This window comes from Erpetoichthys calabaricus, chromosome 14, assembly GCF_900747795.2.
Source record: "Erpetoichthys calabaricus chromosome 14, fErpCal1.3, whole genome shotgun sequence".
NCBI classification, from domain to species: domain Eukaryota; kingdom Metazoa; phylum Chordata; class Cladistia; order Polypteriformes; family Polypteridae; genus Erpetoichthys; species Erpetoichthys calabaricus.
In genome coordinates this window covers 47,602,808-47,626,132 of record NC_041407.2, presented here as the reverse complement: position 1 = coordinate 47,626,132, position 23,325 = coordinate 47,602,808, and the positions used below count along the sequence as shown (strand labels likewise).

The following is a 23,325-nucleotide window of genomic DNA, read 5'->3' as shown; positions in this document are numbered from 1 at the left end:
CTTTTAACATTTTATATTGTGTATTTTGACTTTCTTCACATTTCATAGTAATTATAGCAATTAACATGGAATGTATTCCATAGAAGTTTTTGTTTTTTACATATATATATTTTTAATCAGCACAGTCTGGTGGCATAAGTAACTAGAAGATCTAATGAAGTGAAAAGTACAAAATGACCACACATATCTACCAGGCTTTTCATGACAATAATATTTATGATCTAAAAGCCCAAAACAACTCTAAGGAAATATTCTGCACTGTTATAACTACATTGTTCATGTGTTTCATATGAGAAAATAATTCATCTTTTTTTAACAGGGCCTGAAGGGTGATCGTGGGCCATCAGGAGAAAGAGGACCTTTGGGCATGGCGGGACCACCAGGATCCCCAGGACATCCAGGACCTTCAGTAATATTTATGTTCTTTTTTTAAAGTAATAGGTAATAAAATGTGATAACAGTTATACAATGTTTTTGTTTTGGATGCAGTTTTTTTTCTTTTTAATAATAAAACACACAAGTTGTCATATCAAATAATAAGTGGCTCACATATTCCTTCCTAAATTACATAGTTACACACCAGGTAGTGTTATTTTATATTCTGTAAGTTCTGTTTCTTTGTTGTGTATGATCTTGACTTAATTTTATATATTTTCCCAATGTTCTGGTAACCTTATTCCACTCCAAAGATGGGATGTCACATTGAATGACGTTTTTAATTATCCTGGTTTACTAAGTGCTGGGCTCTACTTGTTTGCACCTTGTAATGTTCTGGTATGATTTTTTGTTTTCAGGTTAGTACCAGGTTACAGTTACCCAGTATATGATACATTTTTTAAGACAGGCTGTTTTGTTATTATTTTTTTAATGTGATTTTAAAAAACAAACTACTCCTTCTTACAATGGGGATGGCAGAAAATCACTTTCACACTGCAGACTGAAAATGACAAACTATCTATTCACCGTTCTTGTTTCTACAAAAAAAATAGGAATGGGCAGACTACTGCATTTTAATTAGCAATGATCTGTTTATGTGCTAAAACAACCTCAAGGGTAATCAGTGTAGCAAGATGGAATGTCATTCTTTGAATTGGCTAATACACGTAGATTAATCAAACTGTGCAGCATGTTTGTGCTACAAAAATTGTTTATTTATTAGAATCAAGTCACAATTTTATCTTCTGTTAACACAAAGGGCTTAAGATGGTTTTCTGATTGGTAAAATAAATAGATTTTACCTAAGTTACTTGAAACATTACTGAGATAAGCATTGCTACTTAGTGCAGATTTTATCTTGCTTGAGATCTGTCCCTGTTCAAAGTGCTCACAACACCATTGTATAACTGAAACAAAATCGACCCAACCATATTTGTTATGTTTGTGTGCTGCCACATTCAGTTGACAGAAATTCCTTCAAACTGTAGGAACAGGGATTTCTGTAAATTAGCAAATCACAAGAATGACAAAGCTTGCTGACTGTAAGTATCCAAGACCCTATATAGCAAGAACTTCTTAATTCTGGGAAGGTTAGGATTGTGATTATTAAAATGAAAATCATTTCAGTGATTTTCATAGATAATTGATCAAAGATTATGCTAAGGACAACTTCTCATGATTTTCAAACTCCTTTGCTACTTAACTATTAGGGGGGTTGCAGCATTTCATATATTTTCAATGGAAATTGTCATCAAATTAGATTTACAGGGTTTCTGACATATTGTCTATTTGTATCCCCTTTACAAAAATAATTTGATGCTGTAAAAAAATATCTTTACAGCTACTTTATTGGATCCATCGGCACATTTAAATGCACTTTAATTACCTGGTTATTCACAGACACCTGGTTTATTCAGTTCAATGTAAAGCCAGTAATTCCAGTTAGAGAAACTGGGTTATTGGTCTCTGAGAAATGTGGTTGACATTTGTAGATTTTTCTGCAAGTAACCTGCTTATTTGGCAATTTACAGTAGTCTGTGTGTCCAATTCATTTTTGAAATAGGTAACCTAACGCAATACTTATTTTAATGAAAAAACATCTGCGTTATTATTATTCCAGCAGCACTGGGTGTAAGGCAAGAAGCACATGTACTGAAATAGCGAGATCAGAAAATCTTCAGGAGTGTCTCTTATGATCTTCAGTTCTAATAAATGATTGAATTCTTGAATTTGGGATTTAATGCTATAAATCATTTGGAAAAACTATCATACTCATCATTAACGAAATGCTTACAGAAGGGAGGTACTTGGAAAATTTGATGATTATTTCTTTTTTAATAATACTACACATTTATTGATTTTGTAGGGAGAGATGGGCAGTGATGGTCCACCTGGAAAAGATGTAAGTAAAGTAACACTTCAACCTAAATAGTTTTTAAAAATCCCAGATACATCCATAGTTTTTTGTTTGGCAGAAATCTAGGAATGAAGGTCAGTAGGAACAAGACAGATTACATGTGTGTAAATGAGAGGTGGTCAGTGGAATGGTGAGGATGCAAGGAGTAGAGTTGGCGAAGGTGGATGAGTTTAGGATGAGGATTGTGAAAAAGAGAGTGCAGGCAGGGTGGAATGTGTGGAGAAGAGTGTCAGGAGTAATCTGTGACAGACGGGTATCAGCAAGACTGAAAGGGAAGGTCTACAGGACACTAGTGAGACCAGCTATGTTATATGGGTTGGAGACGGTGGCACTAACCAGAAAGCAGGAGACAGAGCTGGAGGTAGCAGAGTTAAAGATGCTAAGATTTGCACTGGGTGTGACAAGGATGGATAGGATTAGAAATGAGTACATTAGAGGGTCAGCTCAAGTTGGACAGTTTGGAGACAAAGTCAGAGAGGCGAGATTGTGTTGGTTTGGACATGTGCAGAGGAGAGATGCTGAGTATATTAGGAGAAGGATGCTAAAGATAGAGCTGCCAGGCAAGATGAAAAGAGGAAGGCCTAAGTGAAGGTTTATGGATGTGGTGAGAGAGGACATGCAGGTGATGGGTGTAACAGAACAAGATGCAGAGAACAGAAAGATATGGAAGAAGATGATCAGCTGTGGCAACCCCTAACGGGAGCAGCCAAAAGAAGAAGAAATCTAACCATTTGCAAGCCTTAAAAATGCCAGAAAAACACAGTCAATGTAGATTGGCTGTAGATATTATAAAAGAGAAGGAAATATGTTATGACCTACAGAACTATGAAAAGAGAGTCCTTAGACAAAGGCTAGAAAAATAACTCAAATGAACATCTATTAGGGTGATGTAATCTCATTCTGAGTTTGCAAGAAATTATTACATGACCAAAGCATTTTCGATTCATACAAAATGAAAGTTATCAGAATAAATTTAGGATAGATTGTTCAAGCTTAATCAAACAGTTGATCACACACCTGATGGAGTTCTGTAATTTATATGTTAAATGAATTTTTTATGCTTGCATTTAAATAAAATAATCCATTAAAACATGAAGAGACACCCTTAAAAAGTATTATTGTGTGTTCATAATATGAACAGATAAAATAGGAAAACAGTTTAAAATGTTCAAGTTAATAAATTAGTATTTGTTATTTTGGCTTTAACCTGTATTTTACAAAAGTAACAGATGTTGTGAAACTGAACATGGACTCTAGATTGTTCAACATAATACAAACAAATTTGGTAACTTTTTCAATTGTGAAAGTTACTGTACATTGGAATAAGAACCCTTATCCAAAGTAAACTCACTATCCAAGCTTTTAATGATGGAGTGAAACATGCTCTCGACTGACAAACACATCATGCCTGCCCAGGTACCACCCCACATTAAAAAAACTGTTCAAAATTACAAATCTGCCTGTGCATTTTGTTTCTATTGGTTATACATAGTTGTGTGTATGTGTGTGTATTTGTGTGTGTGTGGAATTGTGTATGTTCAACATGTTTCATTTGATATAGATTGCAAAGTCAACATGTTTTCAGTCCTCTGCTAAAACCTGTTACTGTAGATTACATCTAAAGAAGTTGGAATGATTTTAGTTAGTTTCATTAGTTACCACTCTATATGCATTAAGTATTACAAACCTCTCCAAACTCTTAAGAAACCTAATGTAAGGATACTATGCAAATTACCACACATCACAGGTAAAGTACAGCATTTTGTGTAGGGAGTCAGAAACAAACAATTGGCTATTCTAAACTTGGTAATTAAAGATCTGTGTCTTAATATTTGCAAACTTGTGAGTGGAGGAGACAGATTGTTTTAAACTGATGTTGAACCTTTCAGGGATCTTCAGGAGTGCCTGGAGAACCAGGTCCCCAAGGCCAAAAAGTAAGTGGTGTTTTCATGATATTATTCTTCAGTATGGTTTTATAAATAATTATCTGTAATGATTTATTAAATAAAAAACACAACTCTTGCCTGTCTTTCACAATGCACTGACCTAGCCTGCTTAATACTTATTGCTGAAATACAGACATGCTTAATTGTGTGCTTAGCATCAAACAGTGATGTCTTTTATAGCTCTAGCTAACTCTGGCCCTTGCCCATGACACTCTACTGATTATTTATTGTGCATGATTTAGATTATTTTTGTGACAGAGATTTTGCATGACAGAGATTTTGTACTTGGAGCATACACAAATTGGAGGGCAAGTACCTTAATTAAAGGATAAATGTCTGGGTGTCTGTGTATCTATGTGTCTGTCTAGTTGCTATGCCTCTGTCATTCCAACAGATGGTGCATCACAAACATTTATAGTAATAAAATGCATATGTCTTGGTGGAATGCATTCAATGCAAGTATAGTGTAAAAACCTTATGATTCCAGTGTCATAGGTACAAGATGCAAAACATGGTTAGCTCCCCGTAATAGATTTACAAACATCACCCTGCCAAACAAATACTGACACCACATGCTCTTTTGTATTTCTATAAGGGTGAACCTGGTGCCACTGGTGAAAAAGGATCCCCAGGAGAGCGGGGCAGACCTGGGCTGCCAGGTGACTCATCTAAAAGCAGTTCAATGGGACTTATTGGGCCAATAGGTCCACGTGGAGAAAGAGGCTTACCAGGGTCACCAGGATCTCCAGGCACTCCAGGTTCACCTGGACTTCCAGGAACACAGGTAAGATGCTATTTATAGTATTTATAGAGTTAGCAACAAATTCTAATATATTGTAAAAACAAGAAGGTAACAACACAAAACATCAGCCTAGCAGCCCCATTTAATACAAGGCTTTTGAAGAAAAAAATATGTGAAAAAATGAATCACGAAATAAAGAACAGTAGCTCCTGAGGTACTCTCTAGAACTCGGAGTGAGCAAAAAAGGACTGTCTCCACAGGAGCTCTGGTCTGTGTGGAAGCGGGAGTCAAAATGAAGGCCGACTTAAAGTTATCCTTTGCCTTAAATAAATAAAGGATCAGAAGGGGTGGAGCTTCTGGTAGAAGTGACATTATAGTTCTTGGGTACAGTAATCCCTCCTCCATCGCGGGGGTTGCGTTCCAGAGCCACCCGCGAAATAAGAAAATCCGCGAAGTAGAAACCATATGTTTATATGGTTATTTTTATATTGTCATGCTTGGGTCACAGATTTGCGCAGAAACACAGGAGGTTGTAGAGAGACAGGAACGTTATTCAAACACTGCAAACAAACATTTGTCTCTTTTTCAAAAGTTTAAACTGTGCTCCATGACAAGACAGAGATGACAGTTCCGTCTCACAATTAAAAGAATGCAAACATATCTTCCTTTTCAAAAGGAGTGTGTGTCAGGAGCAGATCATGTCACAGAGATAGAGAAAACAATCTCTGGCAGACAAATCAATAGGGCTGTTTGGCTTAAGTATGCGAAGCACCGCGGCACAAAGCTGTTGAAGGCGGCAGCTCACACCCCCTCCGTCAGGAGCAGACAAAGAGAGAGATAGAGAGAGACAGAGTTTGTTTTCAAGCAAAAATCAATACGTGCCCTTCGAGCTTTAAAGTATGCGAAGCACCGTTCAGCTGCACAAAAGATAGCAGCGTGAAGATAATCTTTCAGCATTTTTAGACTAGCGTCCATATCGTCTAGGTGTGCGAACAGCCCCCCTGCTCAATCCCCCTACGTCAGGATCACAGAAAGTCAGCGCAAGAGAAAGAGAAAAGTAAGCTGGGTAGCTTCTCAGCCATCTGCCAATAGCGTCCCTTGTATGAAATCAACTGGGCAAACCAACTGAGGAAGCATGTGCCAGAAATTAAAAGACCCATTGTCCGCAGAAACCCGCGAAGCAGCGAAAAATCCGCGATATATATTTAAATATGCTTACATATAAAATCCGCGATGGAGTGAAGCCGCGAAAGGTGAAGCACGATATAGCGAGGGATTACTGTACTTTCTTTCTCGGATCTCAGGAGAAAGCCCCAGCAGTTACCTGACCAGAGCCAGTGAACACTATTGGGCCTTTACCTAATTAAATAATTACAGAAGTAATTATATGTTAGTTTTTGTTATATACAACTTTAACTATTAGCAGTCAACACAAAGTTTGTATGGCCCATATATATCTAAACTATTTAGACAATTTGTTAATTTTACCTCTATAAACATTATTTCATTAATTCTCATAAAATGTATTCTTAAGTACTGTATCTCTTCATGCTGCATGAATTTGTTTTATAATTTACAAACAGGCAGATGCAGTGAATTATGATGACATCAAGAGGTTCATCCGGCAAGAAGTCATAAGGATATTTGATGGTAATTCCTTTTCTTTTTCTTTTTTTTTTCTGATCTTAACTTGCCATGATTGTGACATTGTTAATATCAACAAGCTAACTAAAAACAGTGACCACACATTCCACATACACTATTCCTCAGAGCTATTGACTGACAGTAGCTTTTCTTATGAAAAATTCTTCCATCGGTCCAATACGTTATGTACTAGAAAGTATTCATAAACTCGTGCATGTCTTTAAGGGGACATATCTGACTTCCACTTTTATAGTAGCATGTACTTCCACTGGTCATAACTATTTATGTTTCATAGCTCCCACATATTGCAGCTAACTACTTAAGTTAACTAATTAGAGTTTTATTTCCACAGGCTTCAGCAAATCACACCATTACCATTCACCCTTACCTCCTACATAATCTAGCCATTTACCACATCTTCATTTTATGTAAACACATGTAGTATGATCTGGAATCAAATAGTTTAATGCTTTCACTGCCTTTGCTCAACGCTGCCCATTGTTTATGCTTTCAGAACGTATTGCATACTACATGTCAAGAGTACAGTTCCCAGTAGAAACAGTTTCTGCTCCCGGTCGTCCAGGACCTCCAGGAAAGGACGGAACAACTGGAAGACCAGGTCCCCCAGGTATGCCAGGAATTCCCGGGCAGGTTGGAAGAGAAGGCAGACAGGGCCCTCAAGGACCTCCAGGTAATTATAAAATTACCTTAATTTATATAAAAGTTGTAATGGGATTATCTGAAATTTCTGAGTTATACCAGTTTTAATTTCTGAATGAAGCTGCATTAATCCTATACTAGATGAAATATACCAGTATTACATAGAAAAAATCTTTATCTTTCTCTATGTTTAATGAATCCTTAATAGGAATGTCACAAGAACATTGGAAGCAAGTTGGAATCAAAGTCCTGAAAATGTAACAGTACCAGCTTTTTAACCTTCTCGGTAGTGACGAGTGTAGGTTTGTACTGCACCCAAGCATGTCTGAAAGTAGACAAATTACAGTGGTGATGCTAATGCTCTAATTCTGGATTTGTACACCAGTTAAGCAGTAATAAAGTCTGATCAGTCATATAAGATATGAAAGAAAATGAAAGCACCAAGAGTGTGTGACTTTTGAAAATGGAATCTATTTGACTCATCCATTAATACTAGAATCCCTGAAGCCTACGAAAAAAGTTGTAATCTTGGGTCACCTTAAATTCCTTCGCACCTCTCCATTATCATCTTTTGTTTTGCAAAGCAGCCTGCTATCCCTCCCCCCGTCCCCCCCCACTCCACTGCCGCAGCTCAAGTCTGACAAAAAGTTCTCCCAGCTCAAGTCTGTTTATCTGGGTGTGAGGTGCGTGGAATTGTATAGGGTAAATAATATATTGTTATTTGGAACACATACATGTTATGTGTGTTCCGTGTCTATAACAATTTGGGTAAGTGTACAGTAGGATGACAGGAAGAAAAGCAAGGCAAGAAACGTTGAACACATAGCTGAAACAGAAACTTTATTCATGTTATGCTGCTAATGAGGTGACCTGGGATTACAACTTTTTTCGCAGGCTTAAGGGATTCTAGTGTTAAATATTAATCTTTAGTAAGCATGTTGATGCAAAAACAGCTTTAAAGAATTTGTTTAAATTAAAATGTTCTGAACTATCTTGGAATTCAGTAATTCAGAAGAACCATTTGACTTTTTACATTTAGTATTGATTTGAAACATTATTTTTCAGTTACTGGAGAGAAAATGTCAATGAATAAATTTGGAATGTAGACATGTTGAGATGATAATTTTATGATGTATAAACCCTATGATGACATCCCCCCATGATTATGACAACAAAACTTGTTACACTGAGGATTAAAATTCTAGCCTTGCATTGTAATTTGATATTATGAGTGCCAGTGCTAGTTTATTTAAATGATAGCTGGTTAACTACTTGATAACTGCACCACTATTTTAAAGCTGCTTTTACTGTTAGTATTTATATATTTTATATTCTATTACAGAAAAAGACACAATATTGTTCTCTTTTACTGGTACTTTTAATAAAAAGCAGCTGAATGAGATTTCTGTTGTTGACGTGGTATTGAATAGGTATCAAGTATTGTGAATTTTTTACTGATACTGCTATCAGATACAAACATTTCTATTATACTGATCATTAAATACAGTATATGTCTAGGAGACACTTTGTTATATGAGGAATAAATTGTAAACATTTGTTCTACAGAATATAAAGCTGAAAACATAATATAGAGTCACATTATATCAATATCATGGGCAACCATCCCTAAAGTTATGGTTCTCAAGTTCAGGCCTGGGGTGTAAGCCAGTTTCACAAATCAGTGAGTCACCCTTACATGTAACTAATCTGTTTAATTATCTGGCCCATTTTTTCTTTTTTTTTTATTCTGCATTAGAAAAACATCTCAGGTATGAAGTTTATATTTTGAAGAAATTCTGAGAATTGTATTTTTGTCATAGTTTTGAATGCTATTTTTTTCCATTTCTTTTTTAAGTCAAGATTTGCTATGAAGTTTGCATTGTTAATATTATCCAGATACTGAAAAGCAGTGCAGACTCTATGACACTGAACATGAACGAGTGCAACTACTTCAATGTCATACTTATTTATGCCTTAATTAGCAATAAAAGTCTTAAATCAGTGGCTCTCAAGTTCCGACCTGCACCTAATTGTATTCATCCCATCTACCGCCACCTTTCACTTTTACCTATACTTTTGCTTTCATTAAGCAAGTTGTCGTTTCCCAGTTTCTTCTTTTTTGTGTCAATCCAGAAAAGACAAAATCCATCCATCCATTATCCATCCCGCTATATCCTAACTACAGGGTCACGGGGGTCTGCTGGAACCAATCCCAGCCAACACAAGGTGCAAGGCAGGAAACAAACCCTGGGTAGCACGCCAGCCCACTGCAGGGCGCGCACACACACACACACACCAGGGACAATTTAGGATCGCCAATGCACGTAACCTGCATGTCTTTGGACTGTGGGAGGAAAACAAAGTACCCGGAGGAAATCCACGCAGACACGGGGACAACATGCAAACTCCACGCAGGGAGAACCTGGGAAACAAACCCAGGTCTCCTCACCGAAAGGCAGCAGCACTACCCACTGCGCCACCGTGCTGCCAAGGACAAAATGGGTTTGCTAATTTTTTATTGAAATGTAACAAACATTTCTGTGAGTTTCACTGAGTTGAATTATGTTTCTTTTTCTTGTTTTTTTAAGATACTCTTCTTTTTTATATTCTGGATATTTAATCCTGTATCGTGCGGACCTGTGTCTGCATGACTTTCATTAAGTCTTAGTATTTAGTTACCATTAAGAGATAAACATCCCCAGAAGAAGGTGAAAAACAAAGAATATGGAAAAAGAAATTGAATATTTAAAGCTGTGGCAAAAGTACACATTTTGGAATTTCTGTTACGTGTAAATATCACATTAACATTTTTTTTCTGAATGCAAAATAAAAAGAAAAAAGGTAACTAATTAAACCATTAGATCAATTAGCAGTAAAGCTGACCCACTCATTTGTGAAGCTGTGTGGAATGAAATCATGCAGCCACAGTAGAATTCCAGCACTGAACTTGAGAACCGCTGCCCTAAAGATTTACAGAAAAAGAGCTACTCACTTCATGTGGCCAACAAAGCTTTTGTTTTTCACTTTTACTACTGTCTGTAAGCAATTATCACTATAAACTTTTTGGACCAGGCAGAGCCGGTAAGCTTCAATAAGAGGCTTGTTTTTCAGAGTATGCCGTTTTGGAATAGTGTCTCCTATAGAAAGTAAAAGTGAAATATTTGATTTGCTTCTGCTGTGAATTTGTACTTGCACTTTGTTTCAGTTGTACTGTAGACTGCTACTAATTTTTATTTTCCACAGGAGAAGCAGGTAAAAAGGGTGAAAAAGGTGACAAAGGAGTGGGCGTCATGGGCGATTCTGGACCTCCAGGATCTCCAGGTAATAAGTGCAAATCCATACAGTACAGTGTAACACTATACCATCGGTCCATCCATTCATTTGTTTTTTAAACCCACTTTCCCCTGCGGAAGTGCAGGGAAACAAAATCTGTCTTAGTAGATCAAATGGAGAAACACACACTAATCCGTAAACACTTAAGATTTTTGGAATATTAGAACGCTAGAACAATTTCACATAAACATGCCCTTAAGCCTAGCAAAGGTTACCAATAACTTTTTTAACAGTTTTTATTATTGAATTTAAAGGAGAACGGTAAAAGGGGGAACAAGAAGATGATAAAATACTCCAAAATCAAAAATGGAAGAAAGGATTGTACCCAACCCACCAACATCCCCATTAAATAATTGTATAGTTAATGCTTAACTTGCACTCAGCCAATTGTGCTATATAATCTGATATCCTGCTAGCCAGCTTAATGGCTTCTGTACACTGTCTGACAGTTGACAGTGGTGAGTTTGCTGTTCTTAGAAGGTGTACTTTCAAATTCAAATGTAATATTTTTACTGCCAAATCCTGTATTCAGTGAAGGTCCCTCATTAATTATTCAGCTGAATCTAGATGATCTACCATTCCAGCTACTTTGGTGTCATCTGCAAACTACACCAGCTTGTTATTTGTATTCCTATCCATATCATTTATGTATATTAAGAGCGTTGGCCCCAGCATTGATCCCTGATAGACACAACTTTTTAATGTCACCTAATGCCAATAAGGTTCATTGCACTATATGCTCTCTGTGTTTGAGCCTTATTTACACCCATCTAAACACTCACTACGTCTTGAATTCCCACTTCTTTTAGTTTGATTGATAACCTCTCAAGTAGCACTTTATCAAAAGCTTTATGAAACACGAGGTGTATAACCTCATAGGCACCTCAGATCATATGCTACTATTTCTCTCCCCATCTGAACTGATGTCAACTAATTCTTGTTCTCTGTTCTTACCATGAGATGCTAAGTCCTTTCGTTTATTATTGCTTATATCAAGACGCATATTAAGCTTACTGGCCTGTAGTTCCTTGGATCCACGCAATCACTCCTTTAATGTAACTGGATAATATTATTTAGCTTTCAGTCCTTAGGAATCTCCCAAGTGTTCTATGGCTTAAAAAAATATGCATTGATAGTTTATATACTAGATGTACTCACTAACCTCCTTAAGTATTCTAGGATAAATATATTCTGGTCTGTGTGATTTGTTTGATTTCAGTCTATTTAATCTAAGCAGCACTTCTCCCTACACAGCTTTGAAATTGCACAGTACCTCTGTGGGAGTCCTAATTACTGCTAGCATTTTTTTTACTTCTTTATGCATGTAAACATCAGAAAAATGCAAATTTAAAGTTTTCACTATTTCACAGTCCATACTTTTTAATTCATTGTTAGTGTTTCTGATACACTTCACCTCCTGCTTGGCCATTCTTTTACTATTATGTGCCATCTTTCACCTCTTTCTCATTATTTCTTTCAGACTGCCTTTTAGCTCTCCTAATGTCATTTTTTACCATTGCAGACCTTTTGTAAGTCTTATCTAGCTGTTTTTTTAACTTTGCTGCTTCTGTTTTCGAACTTATCTACTGTGGAGTGTTTTTTTTTTTTTTAATTCTTACTGCGTCTAAATTTCGGGATGAACTTCTCATGTATTGTATGTAAAGACTTTCAGACCTGTTTCACTGCTTCTCAAATTATTCCTCACATAAAAGCTTATCTCTGTTTATCCCTTTCAAACTTTGTGGCATCTGCTCAAATTTGGCTCTACTAAAGTTAAAACTAACAGTATTGGTTTTTACATATGTGCTATGCCCAGTGCACTGTTAAATGAGTTATATTATGGTCACTAGATCTTAATTAAACAAGCTAAACTTAGTTATAAGGATAACATTTAATACAAACTGTCCACGTACAATTTGAACTTTGCCAAACCAGACATTCAAACTTTGGCTGGTTGTCAACCATATACAAGTTTCTCTTTCCACATCAGACTTTTATTAGCCACTGGGTTTACTTAGTTTTACTTAAGATTTCAAGATGTTGAGTTGCTGAATGTTTAAAGCAGAAAGTTTCTTATAAAGGAAAAATATTTTTGTTGGAAAAAAATGTGGAGAACATTTTAGAAAATTAAATACAAGTAAACATTTTGGGCCAAAGCATGTAAGTGGAAGACTCTTGAAATTGTGTGCAGAGAAAACCCATTTTCAGGTTGTTATTAGAAAAGCAGAATATTGTGGAAACCCGGCTTCTGTAATCCTTATAGCTAAAATCAAAAAACCCAAAACCGTAAATGACTTCAGACCAGTGCCACTATGGAATGCAATTTTTGCCAAAATGAAATAAAGTAAATGGTACTTATGACATGATCACTCTGAAAAATAGAGCAAAATATGCAAATGAGTAAATTTAAAAAAAAATGCATTATTAATAAAAGGTTTCTAATTATCATCCAACACAATATCGCCTTTTCATTTGGTTCTGTGATTGGTTCTGTGTCTGACATTCCATATGTGTCAGACATCACTGATTATGAAATAATTGGAAGAAGAAGAGGAAGCCAACAGAGAAAACTCAGAGTTTGCTACATTCATATCAGTCTGTCTACCACGCTAATAGAGGAACAGAGGACATCATTGCTATTTTGCTTTATTTCTTGTATAAACAATAGTAGAGTATGAAGACACATGTGAGGGTCCTACTTGTAGAGTATTCATCAACTTTTAATACCAGCCGTACCCGCCTTCTTATAGAGAGGCTTCTTAACACTAGAATTACCAGCGCCAACGGAAAAACTCGTAAATCCGGCCCCTCGTAAATCCCTTTGCACCTCTCCGCCAGCGTCTTTTGTCTTCTAAATGTATCAATAAGCCCAAGCAGCCTGCTATACCATCCCCCCACTGCCTCAGAACGGGCAAGGAGTTCTCCCAGTTCCTGCCTTGATTGATTATCTTGGAGTGAGCTACCCAGAATTGTAAGAGGAAATAATTTGATGTGTGTTTTGTGTCTACAACAATCTATGTAAACATATCTTTAAAACAAACGTTTTTCACGTTTTAGTAATAAATAACAAAATGTAGACATGAACTGTATAATGTGTGAAGGCTAATGGCCAAAGATCAAATAAACACTTTCACAAGAGGTGCAAGTACAATATGATAGGTGCTGTGGTTAGAACTGCTGATTTATAATCCAGAGGTCATGAGTTCAAAACCAGCTCCCCCGCAAATTAACTGTTTGGAGTAGCGAGCTGCTCATTTTGTTAATATTATAGAATAAAAACATACATTTGATTTGTGTCTGTAACAGCCGGTGTAAATTTATAGCACTTGTAAAAGTTATCGTTTTTTTTCACTTTTATTCTTTCAGTCACGATCACAATACAACACCCACCCCCGTCCCAGATCTGACTCGGTAACTTTTTATCTGAAACTGGGAATAACTGTAGATGTGAGTGGTGTTTTGAGACAATGGAACTGGAAATTCTCTGATCTGGAGAGATAAAAGCTGACACACAAACACTGGTGAATCTGCCTTCTTCGTATCTCACTGTCACTTGAATTTTTTTTATTCAGTTTTATTGAGTGTTCCTGCTCACACTGAATTAGTATGCACCTTATGGTCCATGATGTCAAAGCCGCACTGACAAAAAACAGAGACATAGGTATGTATATATGATATTTGGAATAACTCATTTTATGACCTGCATAGTACATTTTGAAATACAATTGTGGCACAGATGCAACATTATTCATATTATTCATATTCATTCGCATAATATCTTACACTTGTAATCAGCGACCGCGTTTTTTTTTTTTTTTTTTTTTTGCGATCTTGCCCATGCAGTCTCCTAATTTTGGAGCATGGTACTGTTTCTTTTGTACTCCAGGACATGCAGGGAAAAGAATAGTACAAAGAGGTCAGTTCCATGCTATATGCAATCATCAGATTCAAATGTTAAAAGTTCACACACACCCAAGGACTGTCCTTTCTACTTTTACGACATGTGTAACTGTTGCAGTGTACACACTTCTCTCTATACACTTCTTACTATTACAATGAAGGGGCTGGGGAAGTGGCAGGCTTGGAACAGAAGCTTGTCGATGTTGCATCCTCTTTTGTTTTTTCCATTGCCTTTTCTTGTAAGAAGCGACGACGAAGCTCCTCTGCAAGGTGAGCAAAGAACACTCTTCTTTTCTCAGTGTACCCTGTACATGCCTTGTACAGTACACGTGCATTGATCACTGCCAGGTCAAGCTTGTTATAGTACAAGCAACCGGCCACCCGCGTGCTCCTTCTCGCACTGAATAAGCTCACGCCTTCTGGTCCATGATGTCAACGTAGCACCATGCAAAAAAGGAAGAGACAAATATATGTGACATTTTGAAGAAATAATTTTATGACCTGAATAGTACCAATCAGAAAACATTGCCGCACTAATGCAATATTATTTGAAAACAAACCTCGTCAGATCAGGTGTGAATTTATACTGGCGCTGTTAGTTAGAGTCAGATCAGAAGGTGGGGGGGGTTTGGGGGGCGAGGGAGAGCGTCAATGTGACTGAGAGAATAACACTGAAAAAAAAAGCTAACTTTTACAAATATCATACATTTACAGCTGATCTGACACTGTTCGTTTTCAAATAATATTGCATTAGTGCGATGATGTTTTCTGATTGGTACTATTCAGGTCATAAAATGATTTCTTCAAAATGTCACATATATTGTCTCTTTCTTTCAGGTGTGTAATAGAAACCACAGCACAGAAAGAAGTGTGCACATTGCAACAGGTACACATGTCGTAAATGTAGGAAGGACAGTCCTTGTGTGTGAACTGTTAACATTTGAATGTGATGATTGCATATGGAGCTGAACTGACCTCTCTGTACTGTTCTTTCCTCTGCATGTCCTGGAGTACAAAAGAAACAGCACCATACAGCAACATGAGTGGGCTGGCAAGATCAGTGGAAAAAAAAACACGCGGTCACTGATTACAACCGCAAGATGTTATGCAAATGAATATGAATAATGTTGCATCAGTGCAACAATGTTTTCTGAAATGTACTATACAGGTCATAAAATGAATAATTCCAAATATCCATCCATCTTCCAACCCGCTGAATCCAAACACAGGGTCACAGGGGTCTGCTGGAGCCAATCCCAGCCAACACAGGGCACAAGGCAGGAACCAATCCCAGGCAGAGTGCCAACCCACCGCAGGACACACGCAAACACACCCACACACCAAGCACACACTAGGGCCAATTTAGAATCGCCACCTAACCTGCATGTCTTTGGACTGTGGGAGGAAACCCACTCAGACACGGGGAGAACATGCAAACTCCACGCAGGGAGGACCCATGAAGCGAACCCAGGTCTCCCAACTGCGAGGCAGCAGCGCTACCCACTGCACCACCGTGCCGCCCAATTCCAAATATCATATATATATTATGTCTCTATTTTTTTGTCAGTGCAGCTATGACATAATGGACCATAAGGTGCATACTAATTCAGTGTGAGCAGGAACACTCAATTAAACTGAATTAAAAAAATCAAGTGACGGTGAGATGAGACGGTCAGCTTTTATCCCTCCAGATCAGAGAATTTCCAGTTCCATTGTCTCAAAACACCACTCACATCTACAGTTATTCCTAGTTTCCAAATAAAAACTAACAGCGTCACAGGGCGGTAGTATATATCGTGATCATGACTCCGAGAATAAAAGTGGAAAAAAAAAAAAACGCTAACTTTTACAAGTCCTATAATTGTACATCGGCTGTTACAGACATAAATCAATTGCATGTGTTTACTGTATAATATTAATAATAAGAGCAGCTCACTACTGAAAATGGTAAATACAGGAGTCAGTCAGGATCGAACCGGGGGACTCTTGATTACAAGTCAGCAATTCTTAACGCTACACCACAAAAGCTGTTGTGTTGTTCTTGAACCTTTTGTGAAAGTGTTTATTTGATCTTTGGACTTTAAGCTTCACACATTATATAGTTTATGCCTACAGTTTGTCATTTATTACTAAAATATGAAAAACGTTTCTGTTTTAACAATGTGTTTACAGATTATTGTAGAAATGGAACACACATGAAATGCATGTGTTCCAAATAACAGTCTATTATTTCCACTCTAAAACTCCAGCACTTCACTCCCAGATAATCAAGGCATGAGCTCGGAGAACTTTGTGCACATTCTGCGGCGGTGGGGGTATGGAATAGTAGGCTGCTTGCTGCTTGTCTTGATCGGCACATTTACAGGACAAAAGACGCTGACGGAGAGGTGCAAAGGGATTTAAGGTGGGCCGGATTTATGAGTGTTTTCGTAGGCTTTGGTAATTCTAGTGTTAAAGATTTGAATTGGGACTTGGTGGAATGGCTGATCAGCTTTTTAACAGACAGGACAGACTTAAGAGTGAAAGTAAAGTGTTTTCTATCTGACATACTGTCCTCATCCACAGGATGAAAGCTATCTTGATTATTACAAAGTACCAATTCAAGGCAGGCACCCATTCACACTGGTGCTTTGTCATATAGTGTTAATGAATACCTGGCCAATTTTAGATGCCAGTTAGCCTAACATCACATCTTGGAACTGTATAAGGAAACCAGAATTCCTATAAGACACTCACTAGAACATGGTTAGACATAGAAACGAACATTCAAGTTAAAGCATAGTTAGGTGGCAGTGCTGTCTGCTGTTCTACTATGCCTCCTCTAATTCATAATATGGAGTTAAAGTTTTCATTGAAGAGAGATGAAACAAACAAATTGTTATAAGAAGTAAGTCAACAGAATCTTGTGCTGAATTGCTCCATTTTGTCTGTGTCACATTTTATCACTAACTATGCATCTTTTGTTTTTTTCAGGCGTTCCTGGGCCTGCTGGCTATGGAAAAATAGGCGCACCTGGACCAGTGGGACAGCAAGGTATACCTGGTGTGCCAGGGCCACCAGGACATCCAGGTCAGCCAGGAAAACAAGGACACTGCAATCCATCAGACTGCTTCAGCATGGCTCCCATGGAGCAATATGACTCCAAAAAGGGGCCAATGCATTAGAAGCAGTGGGACACCCTAAGGAAAACCAAAGCCATGGACCATCCACATTCACACACAGATCAAATGAAAAGCTGGAATGGAGTCAGACCAACAAAAGCTTACATAGCTTTTTGTTATATTTTGGAGACTCCTGATTTTTTTTCTGTCTTTACAGTGGTCAGTTTCATTTCATTTAGTTGGTGGAGGTGGTCTTGTATATCTGGGTTGATGCCGATACATTTCTACAAAAGAAAATGAACCATTAAAAAGAAATAAAATGCTTTAGGAAGAGTACTCACAAAATTCATTGAAGAAATGTACGTTTTTTCATGTTTGTTTTTGTTTGACTTGTTTCTCATGTCCATTCCACCCTCGTCTGCCCGTCTAATTTTATATTTATCATTCCATAAATAATCAGTCTGTTTGGCTGACTGGGGATTTTGTCATCTGTTGAGTCGATGGCACCTGCCGTTTTGTGACCACTGAACACAACGTCTAAGATTAGGCAGTTCTCTTGTAACTTTGAATGTAGAGTATTGTGAATCGAGTTCACCCGTCACTCCCTACTCCATGTACTGCTAGTAGCAGCGATCCAGTCAGTGCGTGGCAAAGTTGCACATTTACTTTGTCTTTGATCAGCTAGGTGATCTTCTTTTTTTAATTGCCTTGGACTGGCTGTGATTTTAGAAATCATTGCTTATAAACATTTAGAAAATAAAAGCCCTTTCCCTGGAAAATTATGACTGTTGTTAAATGATTTTGTTGAGTGAATAGACAGCAGTGCCTTTCAATTGGAAATCACAAAGTTTTGTTTGTGTTGAATGCCCAAGCTGAGTAGTTAGATTTTGGTTATTTTATAAAATCTATGTGTGCTCTTGGTGATGAAGATTACAGCTTCCGCAACTTATTATAATGCAGTATGTCTTCTGGAAAAATAAAGTTGTTGATTTTGTACATTTGTTTGATTTTTTTTAATATACCACTAGCCACGGTACATGTCAAAGACCGATAATAGAATAATTAAAAAATATTTGCTCTCTTTTGCCCTATGTGTATCTTCAGCGGCTCTCCTCTGCATTCGGTGTGTCTGACCCTCTCCTGACCGGCGCTCCCACTTGAGCACAGTCCCATAAATCCTGTTTCTCAGACACAGTCATTACTTTCGAGGCTTCTTTCTTGCCTCCTGTCCACTTTTATGCTTCCCATCCTTGAAGGCACAGCACTCTTAGCGTACGTGCTGTGCCATTTCTCCTCCTCTTGACTAACACTCGCACTTCCTCTTTTAATTGCATCTTCAAAGCCAAACTGACCAATCAGATTGCTCTAAGGGACAGGACACACGCACAGCCCTTAGTGTTTTTATCAGAGTAAATGTATCAAGTAAGAACTTTTGCATAAAATGTCAGTGTGCGTGTATGCAAATCCTGTAAAGAATTGTATTTGGGTCCAGCATGCAAGTACGCCTTTCCTTGTGCTGTGCACATGTGACAAGAGCACTCCTTCTGCTAGGTAGGATTTAGTTGGACACTCATAACTGTTATGAGAAGCCAGGAAGTTTCACGCCAGCATCTGCCTTCCATTTCAGCGTGGCAGTGAGCAGACCTTGTTATGGCAGCATGGGGCTGGAGGTAGACATCCGTACCCCATTGGTCACACTTCATAGCACTAGCAATCAGCCTAACTTGTGTGTCTGTGAGATGTGGGAGGAAAATGGAGTGCTTAGCAAACATCTGCAGAAACACTGGGAAGATGTTTAAACCTCTCGGAGGCAGTGTCCTGGTGGGGAGTCCATCACAAGTTCTAGAACTGTGAAGAAGGAGCTCTGAACAATTCTGTTTTTCTGTTCTGTTAATTGTAGCCATTGAAGCTCAGGGAACTCTACACATTGACAGCTGTTGTAGTACTTGGAGGAAACCCGTGAAGGGATGAGGAGAAATGACACATTTCATGAAAACAGAGAGCGGGCTGTAATTTAAGCTCAGATACATGTAACGGTGCAGCAGCACCCCAGTACAACCTCATGTGTGTCATGTTTAAATTTAAAAAGCAGAATCAGTTGTCAGCTACAAGTGCTGTGCACTTCTTCAGAGAGTTATAATGAAGTGTGACTGCTAGATAACATACAAATACCTTGTTCATTATTTTCCAAAGCTGTTAAATGTGACCTTTCTGACCACATTTGTTGCATTCCATATACATCAGCACCTTTAGCAGCTTTAAAAATCGTGTTACAAAAAAATTGCATCCAAATGTTAGATTCATTAAGAATAAAGACACCCCTTGAAAGAGCAAAGTGAAAACATGACTTCCTTTAAAATAAACTTTACAGACCATACCCCCTGGTATTGCTGCACCATGTCACTGGGAATGTGGCCATTCATCTTGAAGCCCACAGTAATGGTCGATCAAAGGAAAGAACCCAACATGGTGCATGAGAGCCACCGACTGGCCCATTGAGGGGAGTAGTAGATAACACCTCCATTGCTTCAACGCTGCTGTATTCGATCAGTCCACGTTGTGTGCGTCAAGTGGATTCCAGAGGCTTCCTGCTTGTTCCTGTCCTCCTCTTCCTGTGTGACTTCCTTCTTCAGGTTTCCATCACTCAGCGTCCTCCGTTTGGCTCAGCCTTGATGTACGCCATGCAGTGCTCTTTGTAACATTTCTGTTGATGTGAATCTGGAATTCATTATGTGGACTTTTGTTTGTATAATATTTCAAATTATTAAGAAATTTTAATAAATCCTCAGTTTGTATTTTGGGAGTCCAGTCTGCATATTGCTTTAAATCTGTTCGAGGACTTTTCATCCTTTAACAAATCCATCCATTTACAGTAGCTTAGCTCTGGAGCTCTTGTCTTTAAAGCTGATCTTAAGTTTGAACTCTTCATTATCCAGTTCATAGTTTAAGTAGCTTAGTACAAAGTGGAGTAAATAAATGAAGTAAGTACATCTTTAATTTTACTTCTTAACCACTGACCTCATGCTCCTAGGTGTATAGATGTTTTCAGGGACTGCCAGGAGCTTTACCTGGCCGGGATGCCCTCCTGTGGAAGGACAGGGGGAGTCAGCCTACACAGGGCATTATCTCCCCCAGACCAATTTCGGGAGCCCCCCTAAGCTGCAGCAGTGCCACGGATTCCCACAAGGCATCATGGGAATTATCCTGTTGAGTTCTGTGGGTGCCGCCAGGGGTTGCTGCAGGGACTGGTGGTGCCTACTTCGTCAGGCTCCAGCCTAAACTGGGAGCGCTTCTGGGCCATGATTATGGGACCCCCAGAAGTACTCCTGGGTTTTACGTGTATATGAAAGATGCTATCTGCCTCATCTCAGAAGCCAGATTGGGGAGGATGAAGATGAAGCTTACTGGGAGGAGTGGAGGAGGCAGAGAGGGAGATAAAGGAGAAGACAGGGAGTTGCTGTGTGCTGTTTATTGTACTTGTGGGTGTAGTGTGGGATTGCTTGGAAAGGAAGGGTTTCCCACAATAAAAACTTATTGCTTATTGAGACTTGTGCCCGATAAGCAAACAAGCAAACAAAACGAGAGGAAGCAACTGATCCCAGTTTTCTTCCATCCTCGTTAACTACCTTGCGTAACATCTGTGTTAACGTTTGATTAAACCGTTCTACCAACCCATCAGTTTTTTGATAATGGTAGACAGACGTTTTCAGATGTTTTATTCTGAGTAATTTGGCGACTTCCCTGAAGATTTCCGAAGTGAAGGGAGTCCCTTGGTCCGTTAAAACCTCTGGGGATCCCAACATGAGTGAATATCCCTACCAACTCCCGTGCAATATTTTTAGTATTAGCTGAGCGCAAAGGAACAGCTTCCAGGAAACGAGTGGCATAATCCACTAGAACTAGAATATATTTAAAGCCCTTTAATGAGGGTTCTAGGGGTCCTACGAGATGGATTCCAACTCGCTCAAAAGGGATATCAATAAGGGGAAGGGGAACGAGAGGAGCTCTAGTCCATCTTGGAGTCTGGTGAAGTTGGCACTCGGGGCAAGAAGTGCAAAATCGCTGGACCTCCTCATTAACTCCCGGCCAATAAAATCGGAGTTTTATTCTCTGAAATGTTTTATTGGAGCCTAAATGGGCTCCTAGAAGGTGAGCATGTGCCAATTCACACACTTTTCGCCGAAAAATGTGTGTGGAATCAACAGCAACGCTTGTACTTCACCCCCATGTTCTGCCACTCTATACAATAATCCATCCATCCATTTTCCAACCCGCTGAATCCGAACACAGGGTCACGGGGGTCCGCTGGAGCCAATCCCAGCCAACACGGCACAAGGCAGGGACCAATCCCGGGCAGGGTGCCAACCCACCGCAGGACACACACAAACACACCCACACACCAAGCACACACTAGGGCCAATTTAGAATCGCCAATCCACCTAACCTGCATGTCTTTGGAATGTGGGAGGAAACCGGAGTGCCCGGAGGAAACCCACGCAGACACGGGGAGAACATGCAAACTCCACGCAGGGAGGACCCGGGAATCGAACCCAGGTCCCCAGATCTCCCAACTGCGAGGCAGCAGCACTACCCACTGCGCCACCGTGCCGCCCTCTATACAATAATTCATTTTTAATTACAATGAATGGCATCGGTGGCATGGGATCCAGGTTTGTATAACCCTCGGTAGATACTATTGCATTCCTAACGAATTTTAAGGAATTATCGTTCCATTGTCCTCTTTTAAAAAATGATGGTGTTAATAGGAATTGGGCAGTTAAATCTTGAATAGGGTCTCGTTCGACCTCAATGGGAGGGGCTTCTGCATCCATGTCCTCCACGTTAACCGTACTAGCTCCCGCAGAGGACGATGGGACATCGATTTCTTCGCATTGGGTACCGGTATTGGTCCATGCTACTGTGGGACACGCCGTGGAGGGAGTCGGAGCAGTATTCTCCATTATTATCCTAAATTCTTCTTAGGTACAGTTACGTTGTTACCGCTGGTAATTTTATTCCAATCTCTTCCTAATATGACTGGTAAAGGGGGATCCGGTAATACAGCCATAGCCATACTTGTTAAATTCTGGTTCACAGACACCATACATCTGGCTGTTTTATAATACCGGATGTCCCCATGAATACATTTTAGACTAGTTTTAATTTTAGTCCACTGTTGCGGTAAAATGAAATGGGCAGCAACAATAGAAATGTTACTCCCGGAATCAAACATTGCCCTTACCTTCCTGCCATTTATAATAACTGCACCATTATATGGAAGAGACAAAGGGTTAGTCACTGTGGCACAATACCTTTCTCCCTTTACTAATGAACAATCCATGGGCTCGTAGTTGCAGTTGGGAGACAGATGTCTGATCTCTCCACACTTGAAACAGCGGGGAAGACCGGCTGGTCTGTCCCTTTTACGAACGGAAGGTTCGGGAGTTTGTCGGGTGGGCTCAGGGGCTGCCCCACGGACCTGTTGGGTTCGATGAAAAAACGTTCGGTCCGCCCTGATTTACAGGCTGCCCAATGACGCTCCACGATTTTGATTAAGGAATCCATGTCCTCAAAATTATGCTTCTAGACTTGCTGGGTGATATGGTCAGGGAGGGCATGCACAAAGGTCTCACACGCTAAGAGCTC

At 39.0% G+C, this 23,325-nt stretch overlaps 1 protein-coding gene across 1 annotated transcript in view; it reads left to right on the top strand.

The window, feature by feature from the left end:
* col16a1 (collagen, type XVI, alpha 1) overlaps window positions 1-17,847 on the top strand; it is a 346,728-nt gene extending 328,881 nt beyond the window's left edge. Inside the window, exons 63-70 of the mRNA XM_051936205.1 lie at window positions 320-409; window positions 2,303-2,338; window positions 4,243-4,287; window positions 4,895-5,083; window positions 6,625-6,691; window positions 7,200-7,376; window positions 10,589-10,666; window positions 17,552-17,847. Coding sequence (XP_051792165.1) covers window positions 320-409; window positions 2,303-2,338; window positions 4,243-4,287; window positions 4,895-5,083; window positions 6,625-6,691; window positions 7,200-7,376; window positions 10,589-10,666; window positions 17,552-17,742 — 873 coding nt within the window. The 3' untranslated portion in view covers window positions 17,743-17,847. The remainder of the gene's footprint in view (window positions 1-319; window positions 410-2,302; window positions 2,339-4,242; window positions 4,288-4,894; window positions 5,084-6,624; window positions 6,692-7,199; window positions 7,377-10,588; window positions 10,667-17,551) is intronic.
* Window positions 17,848-23,325: the final 5,478 nt, after the last annotated feature.